The sequence below is a fragment of the Neopsephotus bourkii genome, unplaced genomic scaffold (genome assembly GCF_033783945.1).
Source record: "Neopsephotus bourkii isolate Nb327-2 ecotype Australia unplaced genomic scaffold, CSIRO-AGI_Nbou_v1 NB_1749, whole genome shotgun sequence".
Classification (NCBI taxonomy): domain Eukaryota; kingdom Metazoa; phylum Chordata; class Aves; order Psittaciformes; family Psittacidae; genus Neopsephotus; species Neopsephotus bourkii.
Window position 1 is genome coordinate 4,915,192 of NW_026902223.1, and position 13,037 is coordinate 4,928,228.

A 13,037-nucleotide genomic window follows, 5' to 3' on the forward strand; every position below is an offset into this window, starting at 1 on the left:
ATCACTTAATGGATGATACAAAACTCACTGCAGCTTTGTGGGAAGAGAATTCCATACCATTATCTTGCAATGAAATAACTTATCTTAAAAGGCTGTTACGAAACATCAACCTATTAAATCCATGGCAACATCAGCCATTGTTTGGGGGAAAAAAAATCTAGGATGAGCAGTAAATAATCAAGCCATCAAAAATATGAACAGAATCTGGCTGGTACAGCCTGTGGGATGGCTGGTACTTTTAGTTTTACATGAGAACAATCCCCAGGGAAAGGCAAAGCTGGTTACAGCGGACAAAGGTTAGGCTTTGTTCCTTGCTATTTGATTTTTGGTATGCTATCATTGCAAGCAGTAAGGTGAAAGATTTGCTAAGGTATTTAGGTACCTAAACATGCCTAGCAGCATTTATAGCAGCATCTAAGTAGGTTAGGTGCCTAATTCCCATTAACTCCATCAGCATGTTTAAGCTGCTAAACATCTTCGCAAAGCTGGTACAGGTGACTGTGCGAGCTGCTGGGCTGTGCTTGTTTGCCACAGATGAAGCTCAAGCTGATGCTCCTTGGATCAAGGGTTACAGATGGTACCTGAGCACAGAAGTGAACAGCAGCTCCTGAGCTGGCCTGAAGCTTTGCTACTGAAGGTAGAGCCCTACAGAAGTCACCCAGAGCAATACTTGCTAGAAGACCGCTGAATTTTGGTGCTTGGTTTGGTAACCATTCATGTTTCTGACTCAGTTTCTTGAGCCGAGTGTTAAGAATCCCATCAGTTCCTAGAAGAGTCAGGATTTCACAGCCAAAGTCAACAGGCTTCCTTGAGCTTCAGGAGGGCCTTTCCCATAGGCACAGCCTGGCCTGTACCACACCCACAAACATTTGTCTTGGAGTATTTTCCCTGCTTTAGCTCAATGTCGATAAACATCCTCCTGCGTGTCAGAAGCAGACTTAAAAGAGATGAACCAACCCGTCTGTTTCAGGTTCATAAAGCAGCCAGTCATGAGAAGTGTTTAAATAGATGGCAAAGGTTACATGGGATAGAGCAACCCCAGTGAAACACTTCCCTTGATGGAGCCCTCTCTGGCTTTTGCGGTTTATCTTCCACAGCCAAACACACATGGAACCGTGCTCTCTGGCAGTGGGTGCTCGAGGTAATTCCAATGCCACTTCCTCTGAGGAGCAGAGGAGGCCACCCAACAGGTAAGAGTCCACAAAGCAAGTATTTTCTCAACTAAACCAGCTAAAATGATGAGTTGTGGGAATTGCCCCTATTTTACTGTATTTCTCATTATAGTGTAAGTGATTTCTTAATCCTTAATTTACAATAGAGGTTCCAACTGATTCCTAGCTAGCATACCATTAGCTTTTGTTCTTTAAACTACAACCATAGGGAGTGTAAATAAAGTAGGTGAGGCTCCACAGAGACCTGCACAGGAACTGTAAGAAGCCAGGTGTGATTTTTATCTTCCTTTAGAAGTTGGGTTTTGGTAATTCTGACAGATTTTGTAAGAGCTGGAAAAGTGGGATTTGTTCTCTCTCTCCCTGGCCAACCATTGGGAGTTCTGTCCCATGGCATGCCTACAACAGCTCTACACAGTAAGCACAAAGGAAAGAAGTGATTTGTACTGTAATTACATCAGAATAAAGTACCTTCTACCACCGAAATCCGTACACAAGAGACTTCTACCACCAGTGTTTTTGAGGACAAAGAGGAACTGCACTCTGCATCAGTTACGGTTTTAAAGGGGATGGTATTAAACAGGGATTTCAAGGCAAAGGCTGAAGGGGATCATCCTTTGAGAGTAACGCTAGTTGAGAATGACAGTGAAATTCTCTGTACAGAGCCTGGCACTGCCACAAACCCATGTCAGCCACGGTGCTCTAAGGTTGCATCCAAGGTGGTCCTTGTCATGCACTAAATGTGCGAATAGCAACTGCTGGTGTGTCATCCCTCCACCCTGACTGACCATAAAAATCTATACTGATTTTTGTCTTTATTTACCTAAGAGTAGTGTCTTCTCTATAGACTTCGCTGTAGAAAAGCACAGTGCAGGCACTGCAGGGCACTGTGGCTGTGCGCTGGCCGGCACATACGCTCCTGGCTACTCTGTGTTTAAGCAATGGTTATGGAATGGCCAATCATGTGTGAGTGCCTGTATTTATCTGATGGTGTTGACAAAAGGATCATCTAATTTACTGAGGCACTGAGTGGTGTTACAAGGAAGTTATTTAGCACCTGTGAAGCCGAGTATCTAATATGCCGGTGTAGGTATTATTTATGTGAAGCTATTTGCCTGATGGGAGAATGTGCCATTTAAAATTTACTGGGTATTTGCAGTATTCACAGGGCAGTGTGGTGCAAGTATTCAGGTAAAGATTAACACCAGTGTGTAGCAGAGCGGTATTTATCACAATGTCACCTTTAAATAGAAAATAAACAGAGCTACAAGAACAATTTATGGCCATTATTAGCTGTAGTCTCATTATTTTAAAGGATATAACATGCACTTTCATTTCTTTTCCACTTTTATTATTCTTCTGGAATAAAAATAGTCATTGTTTATAGGGTTGTATATTTTGACAACTGCTCTTTGCAAATCCTAAGTTGTCCTAGAACCAATGTCTCAGTATACACAGTTCATCTGAATCAAAGTAATTCCACAAACTATTTCACAGAAAGGAAGAGACAAGGGGAGCTAAGAGAGAAATAACCTAGGAAACAAGTATGCTGGCGTACAAAAATAGACCGGAACGTTTGGAGATTGTAGGTATGAAAATGTAGTCTCAATAACGGAGAATCAGAATTAGTGGATTATCTGAAGAGGTAATTGCTCACTGGAGAAGCCAGAGAGAAGCCGAGATCTGTTTCTAACGTCTTTAATTTCTAGGCAAATTTATGAGGGAGAGGGAGGAATCGTCTCCAGGTTTCTCTCTGGGGGTGGAGGCAGTAAGCAGAGCAGGCAGCGCGCCAGCGCCCTGTCTCGGTTTCTGCCCCTCTCGTGCACAGCAGGCTGAGCACTGCGCACCCGAGCCAGAGATCATCACCCGCTCCCAGGGAAGGGCAAGCGCAATGGGCATAGCTGTCCTCCTCCAGCTCACCCAGCACAAGGAGTGCTTTGAGTATCTCTCTGTAAAGTCTGCTCATGCAGCCTGCCTGATCCATAACCTCTGTCTCCAAATAGCTTCTCCTGTTTGAAGCACCCAGCTGGCTGTCACAAAGCCACTAGCGGAACAAATCAAGGCTGTGAGGGTCGAGTGGAGATTCAAGCCTCTCAAACAGAACAGGAAAACTGGAATCTGTATGCAGTCTGGATATCACGGACATATGAACTCAGAGTGCCTGTCATAAAGCATCCAAACTACTACAGCTACAGCAAGGAATTCCAAACCTTAAATATCCTCTATGGGTGATGAGTCCAGGCCATTTTCAGAAGAGGGATTTAAATAAAAATGCTTCTAGAGTGTCCAACCCTAAAACTGGAGCACGTGCTCTGCCCCTTCGGACTGTGTTCTGTGAAGCACGTAGGAGCCACTGGAGCAAAATACAGCTAAAGCATTTATGTGTTATTGCTATGAGGAGTTTTCTTAGAAATACAGGTTACTCTGGGTCTGCTGAGCAAGCTCTTCTTCCTAATCCACACCACCTGTGTAGATTCATGGATAATGTGGTTCTGACCTAGTTAAAAGTATAAACCAGATTTTTCCTGGTTGCTTATTCAATGTATCCTGACATCCACTTCCAGTAAAGCCTGCAAAAAACTCCTCCATGAGCTGCACTTTGTTCCTCTGGGAAGAGCATTTTGGGGATGAGCTCTACAGCTCCCAGGCCAAATCACTGCACTGCCATTCAAAGAAGAGACTTGACTTGGATTTAAAAAAAGGTTTATTCTTTTTGATTCAAAAGGATCAACAGCTACAATGTGCCTGACTTGGCACATCTGGGTAAGGGTAAGGACAGAGAGCAGGACATAGGCACCAGAACTGCAAATAAGTCAGGGCTCTCTACCCATTCCTCAGAGAAAAAGGACTTAAATCCAGTGCTACACCTGCTGAAGACAGACCTCAAAAACTGTGATTGCACAGCCCCATCCCTTTGTATCGGCCAGCAGAGGTGACCTGGAGTGCAGGAGTGAGCCTGAACCTTTCCAGGGGGTTCTCAAGTCCTTAAGAGTGGCAGATTGCAGCCTGTCCTCCCTCACACTGATACAATCCCATTATCCATCTCAGGCTGAAGATCAGAGATAGAGTTCTCCTTTGATGTACTCATCAGTATGATAAGAAACTTCTGCAGAGTTTCAGATCTGTCTTTCGTTCATTAATCAGCACCTACCATATATATTATATACATACACACATATGTAAAGAGCCTCCAGAGAAACACAGCATAGTCATATATTTCAGAGAGCCGACATCATACATTGTGCTGTGAATAATGAGATTTAAAATACCCTGTGCTATCAAGGTACAGTGAAACCTGCTCATTAGCTTGCACCAGCACCTCCTGGCATGTTCTTTATCCTCTTTAAAACATCACCAATGAGTACAAAATGATTCTGTTCTACTTAAAGACCAACTCTGAGGAGGTGACTGATTTCTGCTGATCCTGGAGGTGGTTTCACAGGTTTCATTGTACTTGAAACTTCACAGCTTCCACTGAAGTATTTGATGCATGTATGTACCGGTTTAGCAGAGTACAAAAGTAGAATAATTCTCATTCTTGCCTCACATTGTTGACAGAGTATGATGTCCTTTACCAAACTGTTTCTTTTTACTTGACAACATATCAAAGACTCGTTTTTCTAAAGCCCAACCACCAATCTTCAAAAGTAGTTGTCATAAAAGTCATCAGGGCTCCAATACTTGTAATAAATTGCTGAATTTCTATTAGCAAAGCTTATTCACAAGTTTCTTCCATAAAAATAAAGATTTTTTCAGTAGTTAAAGAAAAGGTATCTACATTACATTCACTAGCACTGGTTAACAAAAACCCACCACACCTCACCTTGCAGCTTTCAGTCAACCATGCTGGAATCCAGCATGTGAAACTACAGCCAATGGTCCCCTCTTAACTCTCATGATGGTCAAAGCTGTGAAGATTACACTTCATCTCAGGGGAGTTAGGCCAACAGAGATGTCTTGAAAAGCCTGGATTGGGCTCCAAGATAAGACTGGTCCCTAGACACTGAATAGTAACAGATTAAGGACTGAAGGGAGACTTCCGCAGTGCCTGCATCTTCTGTAGCACCCATCAATAAACCCACCTAAAAAATGGCAGAACTTCCTCTGACTTGAAAGGGAGAAACATCATCAAGTACTATTACATTAGGCTAGAAAGTATGCAGAAAGTGTGCATCTTCTCACTAGTGTACTGAAACTACACAGACTACAACAGTGTCAACAGATGTCCTCAGCTCTTGGACCTGGGAAGCTCTCTTATTCCATCATCGTCATCCTCAGAGCAAAGCAAGCTTAGCGCGCTTGTTACGGGATGGATCCATGATGTTGTCTGTGTCACGTGGCTAAAAGGAAACAAGAAATGCTATTAGCAACCCAAAAGAGGTTTACCAATTTCAAAGCAAGAAATACAAGATGGAGGCTGGAGTTGTCATGGTGACTACAACACTTTCAAATACAGAATCCTCTTTTTCCTGTTAACTATGAGATTTCTACAAACAAGACATGGAGTCTTCTGGGTGCCAGAAACTGGACCCAAGGTCCCATTACCCAATACATTAGAGACAATGCTTTTGTAAGAGACTCCTGATACAGACTGGTGATACTTCCTGATAATGGAGCTGTAGACAATTAACCCAGCAACACCATACAGCCCAGACTAGCAAAGACTTAAAAAACTCCAGGTTTTGACACAGGTATTAACATTGCCATCATACCAGATAAAGCCTGAGGCATAGTGGTCAAGAGGAAGTTGACCAAATGTGGAATCACATCATAGAAATATACTCAATTTGTCAGAATATGAACTAATACTCTAGCATCATTAAGTCCTCTTCTTGCAGAAACAGGCTGATGAATAAATGAAAAGAACAATATTCTTTACATGTCCCCTACACCAGACTCTGGACGTGCTTCCACAGTCTCTACACATGTAAGAAAAGGGAGTCAGTGGTACTTCTTAAGACTTAAAAGCCTACATTTGACATGCAGTTTAAGCTGCTTTATAGAGTCTGGTAAACTTCTGTATGAATGTCAAGAAGCTGACCAAGGCTCAGTAAGGACAGATAAATGGAATATGCTTACTGTTTGTGGGTGAGAACATTGCACACCTTATGGTTGATAGTATGCACACTAGCCATACTGTGTGTGGGCAAGACACAGCCTCTTCTCCCTTCTGGAATAATGTGTTCTTGATAAAGGAAATAGCTTCTTTTCACTTAAAAAAAATCTTGCTAATAAATTCACAGTTTTCATAGTCAAGTCAGTGCAAAGATGAATTTTGTAATATAAGTTCATTACAAGAACTAGCAGAAAAATATTGTACATATAATATACACCATAAAAGACAAAGAGCTCTTCTCACAACTTCTGACATAGAGTGCACCTAAAGCCCATGCCTGTACTCGCCTTTGAGGTGCACTGGTTTAATTAAACACGAAGTGCCATGACGGAACTACTCTAGATTTCCCTTTTTAAGTGAAAACAGATTTTGTCTTTGTCTTCAGGAATGCTCACTTGAATATCCGATTATGGAAATGGGTATAGTTAAAGGAGGAAACTAAGTCAATGTTAATGGGTATGGGAATCGCTATTCCAGTCAACATGATCATGCTATGATCTGACCTTGTATTCACACCTTTCATTTCAGTATGCTGAGCTTAAGCTCGGTATAATGAGGACAACAATACTGTTCACAAGAGGTAGGTGTGATGCTAACGTAAATCACATCTCCAGCTGATGAACAGGCCTATCTTTGAACTGGTAATTTTTTAGTTAAGCCACTACTTCAATTTAAGCAACACCTAAGCAAGGACCAAGCAAGGTAAACAAAATGTGTCAGATAAAGGCCATATCCTCACTTCTTATCCTTAAATAAAACCAAACACAAAAGCTGCAGTTTTGTGTAGAAACAATTCATAAGTGCTTTTTTTGGTCAGAGCAGCACTGGATGGACTCCATTCCTTCATACTACAAAAAAGTGCATCACCTCAGCAGAGCTGTAGACATCAGTTTCACAGAAGTAAGAACAAGCTGTGGCTATAGAAAGTATAATGCAGCAGATGCAGTAATAACTTCATTCTAACAAAGTGAATGTGCCATTTTTTGCTAGCAATGACAGCAACTTTCCCAAAGTTTCCGACATTTACCTTTAGAAAGCCGGACAACAGCCAACAATGAAGGATACAAAGAGTCCTTTTACAGTGTGTTATGAGATTTGTGAATAACATCAGTCTAATCAAGAACATGATTCCCATTATCCCACAACACAGGGCAATATTCATATTTATATTACATATATTAAAAATATATTTGTATTTGTAAATATATGAAGGAAAATATCTTTGCTGCATTTTTCTGCAATGTTTTCTATAATACCAGGAAATGCCATATATTTTAAACAAACCAATGTAATCAATATGGCTTAATACAGAAGATAGCACTCTAAATTAAACTCCCAGCATGTGATTTCATTTATCGGCATAACAACACAGTACTCCTTCCAATACCTGTGGAATCATGGGAGCTGAATAAACTGGATTCCATCCATTCCAGCTCTGCCAATGCAAGATTTATTGCCTGCAGTACTATTTGAAGTGTTTATATTGCTTGCCTTTATCGAGCCATTTCTCAGCAATCCATTGCTGAATTTAAATAAGAACAAAATGATTTGTAAATTCTATTTTTTCCCATTTGGCTTCCCCACGTAGCATGACCTGCTGTGTACTTACAGCCTTAGCTCTCTTTGCTTATGAGCATGTATCAATCCTGTGAAATGGGAGAAGCTGCACATGAGAAGGGTTATGTGGAAAAGCATCCACAGGTCTTTAAATGTAACCGACTAAAGTTAAGTGTTTATTCTTCACAAGATTTTCCTCCTACATACTCCAGGCCCAGGAGGCACACGGGAGCATGCCTAACTTCCTGTTAACTGCTCTAAGAACTTCATTTTGGTCTCATATAAATTCAGTGCAAAAATCATCCAGCTCTTCAACAGTGCAGATCTGTGGCACTGAAATCAGGGTTACTATTGTCTATATTCGATAGCGTAACGTTGGTTATTTACTGTTAAAAAAGAACTATTTTCATCCATTTTCAAAATACGAGGCCAAATTTTGCTCTAATGTCAATCTGCTCTAAATTCTTCTGATGTGAACTCAGTTCTTTTAAACTTGCTCTAGACTTTATCCCACGGACGCTCCTACTAGGACAGTTTGTTTTAAACCTGTTGCCAAAATCCTCACTAGGAAAAGTACTCTCATAAATAAACCTGAAGTCCAGATACCGTGTCTCACATTGTAGACAGACACACACAATATGCATAGATTATTTAGGTACAGAATAAACGTATAACCTCTCCCCCACCCCCAATTTATTTTTAGCTCTCCAAAAGTGCTGTGGCTAAAGAGCTTTGACATAATCAGTCCGAAGAGATAATCCCAGATTTAATGGTGCAGAACATTCTTGTATTAGAAATACATCCTCTCCGATTTGTGTCTGAGGGCCAGCAATAAAAAGTGAACTCAAATCTGTCTCTAGGTTTTGCTTAATTGATAAAACTGAATATTAAAGGAATATTTGGACAACCAGCACTACAAATCCTAGATGTAAAATGTTTTCCATTTGCAAAGGTTCCTGTTCAAAAGATTAATTTGACATTTTCAGGGCAATTAACAATAATTAAAGACTTTTAGGTTTTCAAACAAGTCATTGCTATCGGAGGGCAGCCAAATTTATTGCTAGAAAACAGAAACATTTGATCTGGAAATATGTCAGTAGCTTATTCCATCTTTTTAACATTAGCAAATTGCAGGACAAATTTTAGAGCTTGGAAAAACAAAACATCAGAACATGGATTTTTTTGGCAAAGAAATGCTAGTGAATTACTTAAAATACCATTATAATTAACCTCCTTCTGATTCTTACTTCTTTGCAAGGAAAATGCTTTCTTTTAAAATGAGAACCTCAATCTTTTAAGAAAAGATACTCAAAGCAAAACTAATGGAAAAAACGCCTGTACCTTTGTTAGCTTTGAGCATCATCGAAACATGCTTTTTACTAGGGCCAAACTCTGAAGCCTAACAGGGATTCACATCTTGGAGACAATACAATTGCTGTAGGTCACTGCACAGGATGCTGAGCTACAAAGCAATCATGCAATATTTGAAGTTGGGTTTTTTACCCCTTTGACATGGGCTGACATTCATAACACCCGGATGAATTTTTCCAGTTCACCAGGGTTACTTTGTGGTAAAAGGAGCAATCTTGTGCAAGACCCATTTGCTTGACATCTGTTCAGGAGACAAAACGCAGACTTAAACAATTAATCAGTCAAACTCTCATACTGATGAGGGACCATTACTCATTAGAGACCAGGCAGGATTTAGTTGCATCTGAACCTAGAAAGCCCAATTCTGGCCTCGTATGAACCCTTTGCCTCTCTACCAAGTTGAGCGGTATTGATGATGAAAGTGAAAGCAGGACTCTGCTCATATGAAATAACACAAACTCCAAGGTAGCTATTTTCCTCCCTAAATGAACATCCCCCATAACCTAAATGCACAGTAGTAATTTTGCTATACTTTTCATGCTTCTTATCTTACTTTCATATTTCCCAAACTTCATTATCCTTTAGAATGCAGGAATGCTCAGCTAGAGTACTGATGCTTGATGGAGGTTTTACTGATCTATGCTCATCTGAAAACCCTTGCAAAGCCATTGTCACAGTGCCATACTGCTGACAACTCTGAAAGCTTTACCCTTAGAGCTTTCACTGCTGTTACCGAAATAATCATTAAATAAATGTAGCAAATAACACTGCTAGATGCAGGTGTAATGGGTTGGAAGGGGACATGCTCTATACTATCCAGAAATATACTCCATATTTTTAGTTTTTAGACTTATAGATTTATCCCAGTGGGAAATACTGAAGTTACTGTGACAGGAGTATATTCCATCTGCTAGAGGACTAGCAGTACGGGAGATTATGTGTTCCTTTGTTACACACTCATATGCAGGCTCCCATAAAGTGGTGGTTTGGAGGCTAATGAGAGCCAGAGCAACAGGAAAACAAAGAACAATGCCACTGAATGAAGATCCTGAAACCTAATCCTTCATCTAGAGGTTATATCATCTTCCTTGCTTGCTCTTGCACAGAATCTCCCTGTGTAGCTGTTTGCTGGATTACACACAGCTTTGCAAGATTTGTTTTAATTACTGCCTTTGTCTTTGGTTGCTGCGGCTTTCTGTTTCTGTTCCCTTTGAGCCTGGAACAGCCTTTTGCTTTGCAAAGATCCTTTTCTTCTCTTTAAAACTTACTGTCCCAAATTTTGCACCTCTGGGAAAGTACCAGGCTCTTTCATCTGTTTTACTCACACTCCTCTAACTTGCTAACGCAAGTGCTTGGGCCATGGATCAATGTTCCTCATGTACCTTCTGAAACATTGCATAATAAGAAAGCATAACATCAAAAATAGATCCTGTTATTAATCTTTTGTTTCTTCTATGTCAATGTTTATCATGAAATCAGCTTTTAGAGGTATCACATGCTTGCAAACCCAGTTGTGATGTCTTCCATGTTTGGTATCCCATCCCCCTTGGAAACGCTGTTAAGGGGATACCAAATCAAGCAACAGAAAACTCCTGTTGTTTTGAAGAGCAAATGCTGTGAGGATCTGCAAGGAATAACCTGTTCTGAACTGTAACAGAAGGATTTTAATTTAGTAGATAAGCAATTAGAACAAATAAAACAAGTATAATCAATCAGCCCTGAGAGCATTTAGGGAAGAGAATTTCCAGACACGGAACCTACAGGCAGCTTGGGAAGGGTTTTTGCATTGTATTTATCAAAAATCAGATTATCTGAAATTAAGAGCTCTTTTTTTCTTTTCCCTTTTTGTTAAAATTGGTTTTACACTGTGCCCTCTTTCAAGACAGCATTCCACAAGGAACATACCACATGTAACAGTACCCCAGGAGTTGCTGGGCAGGTCCTAAGATGGGAGCGACCTCAACTTTTATTGTCTGCAATAAAATCGAGATCACTTGTCACCTCATGGAGCCGTGTCCTAAGGAGACAAAATCGTTTCCTGTGTTTCCCTTGGGGATCACAGATTTTGCTTGAGTATTAATTAGAGATTAAAGGATATAAAATGAAGCCCCAGAAGACAGTCTCGCTATTTATTCCTTGATTAAACTGATTAAACTCTTGTCTACTAAGAAAAAATATGAGCGATTTTGTAAGGCAGTAATCACTGGGAAGAAGATTTATATAGCCAAGTAGTGTGCTATACCATTAAAAATCACCAACAATAAGAAAATGACCCAATCTAAAGATAAAACCAGTAATAACAGCAGGATCTGAGCCCAGGCTGAATATGCCCAAAGGTCTGAGTGACAGGATAAGCAGACTTTTCAGTTTTAAAGCATTACCTGAAATCTATCTGCCCCCAGTATTAGCCATCTGCCCTTATTCCAAAAGTGCTTGATGTATGCAGTTACTCCTAATCCTGTGTCTTTAAGTGATCATAAAAAATCTGGTGCAGTTGATTTGCAAATGCATCAGAGCGTGCTCAAGGCTTATGTTTAAACTACAGGGAAACAGAGCTAGAGCAATGGCTTAGGCCCATGCTTCAGATGAAGCACATACTGAAAAAACCTCGCTGTGCATTGTTCTGCTCCTCATGGCTCTCCCCAACATTATTCCCCAAGTGCCAAATTCTGCTGTAACAAAGGAAAATTAGCTTTTGCATTTCCAGTCCTGCCCACAGAAGTAGGGAAGAGTTAAATCTTTGGTCACATCAGTCTAAGAGTAAAATAACCCAGCAGAGGCAACAAACCCATCACACTGATTTCAGTGGGCTCTGCAGCTCTAGAGTGAACAAATAATCTTGGTTCCATGCGTTTTCTCACAGAAGACATTTTAACAGCTGCCTTATGTGATAGCCCAGAACCTGGTCAGTGTGCAGTGTCTGTGGAAGCTGAAAGACACTGGTTTCCAGCTTCAGTTTCCTGTTTCTCCAGTTTGGTTCTTGATACTAAAACCAAACACCCTCTCAGGAAAAAAGACTGCCCAACCAAAAGCAGCTTAAGGTCTTAACATTCTTGTGTTACAAGCTCATGTTATCATAAAATCCAACACCAAGTTTCCTAGTTTTACATCTGAGATTATTTTCCTTATAGTCATGCAAAATGAGTTCAGTGAAAATCAGAGATGCTGAGATCCCTACAACACAAATGTTGGGCAATCAACCATTCCTAAACCTTAGGAATTATTTGGAATTTGGATCTTGCCTATTTATAAGGCTTCATGATTTTTTAGATAGCAAAATGCCTTGCACTAAATCATGGCTGGGTCTTGTAATAAGAACTCTTTTTTCACTCTACAGGGACTGTGAACAAAGGACAACTAGGAGGTACACTTTTTGGAAGAGGACTACTACTTCTGGATATATTTATTCCTGGTGACCAGCTTGAGACACAGCAAAGTCCTGTACTTCAGATGGCAAGCATTAACACCTCATGAAAATAGAAGTTCTCTGGGATGTCTTAAGCTAGTTATTCAAAAATCAAAAAGAACAATGTCAGGATCACCCAAATTCATACAGTTACATCTGAAAGTGTTTGCACTGATGTGGAGCTGATGGATGCAGAGCGCTTTGGATCATTCTACATTAAAAAGTAGTAATAACAGCTACTCCTGAGCCAGTTTTATTTAAATATTTGCAACTTTTTATGACTATATAACTACTCTTGCCTCTACTTTCAGACAGGAGCTCCAATTTTAAGAGATGCAACTTAACTGCACTTTTCTTTGAACTCAGTGGAAACATAAAGCACTCCATGCCTCAAAATACCCGTTTCTACTAGGAGAGC

The 13,037-nt window shown here is 40.4% G+C and overlaps 1 protein-coding gene across 4 annotated transcripts in view; it reads right to left on the bottom strand.

Annotated features, from left to right (window-relative positions):
- Positions 1-2,521: 2,521 nt before the first annotated feature.
- STXBP4 (syntaxin binding protein 4) overlaps positions 2,522-13,037 on the bottom strand; it is a 69,230-nt gene continuing 58,714 nt past the window's right edge. For all 4 annotated transcript variants that reach the window (XM_061377427.1, XM_061377428.1, XM_061377430.1 and 1 more), the window contains one exon: positions 2,522-5,509. In XM_061377427.1, the coding sequence (XP_061233411.1) occupies positions 5,398-5,509 (112 nt within the window). In that variant the 3' untranslated portion in view covers positions 2,522-5,397. The remainder of the gene's footprint in view (positions 5,510-13,037) is intronic.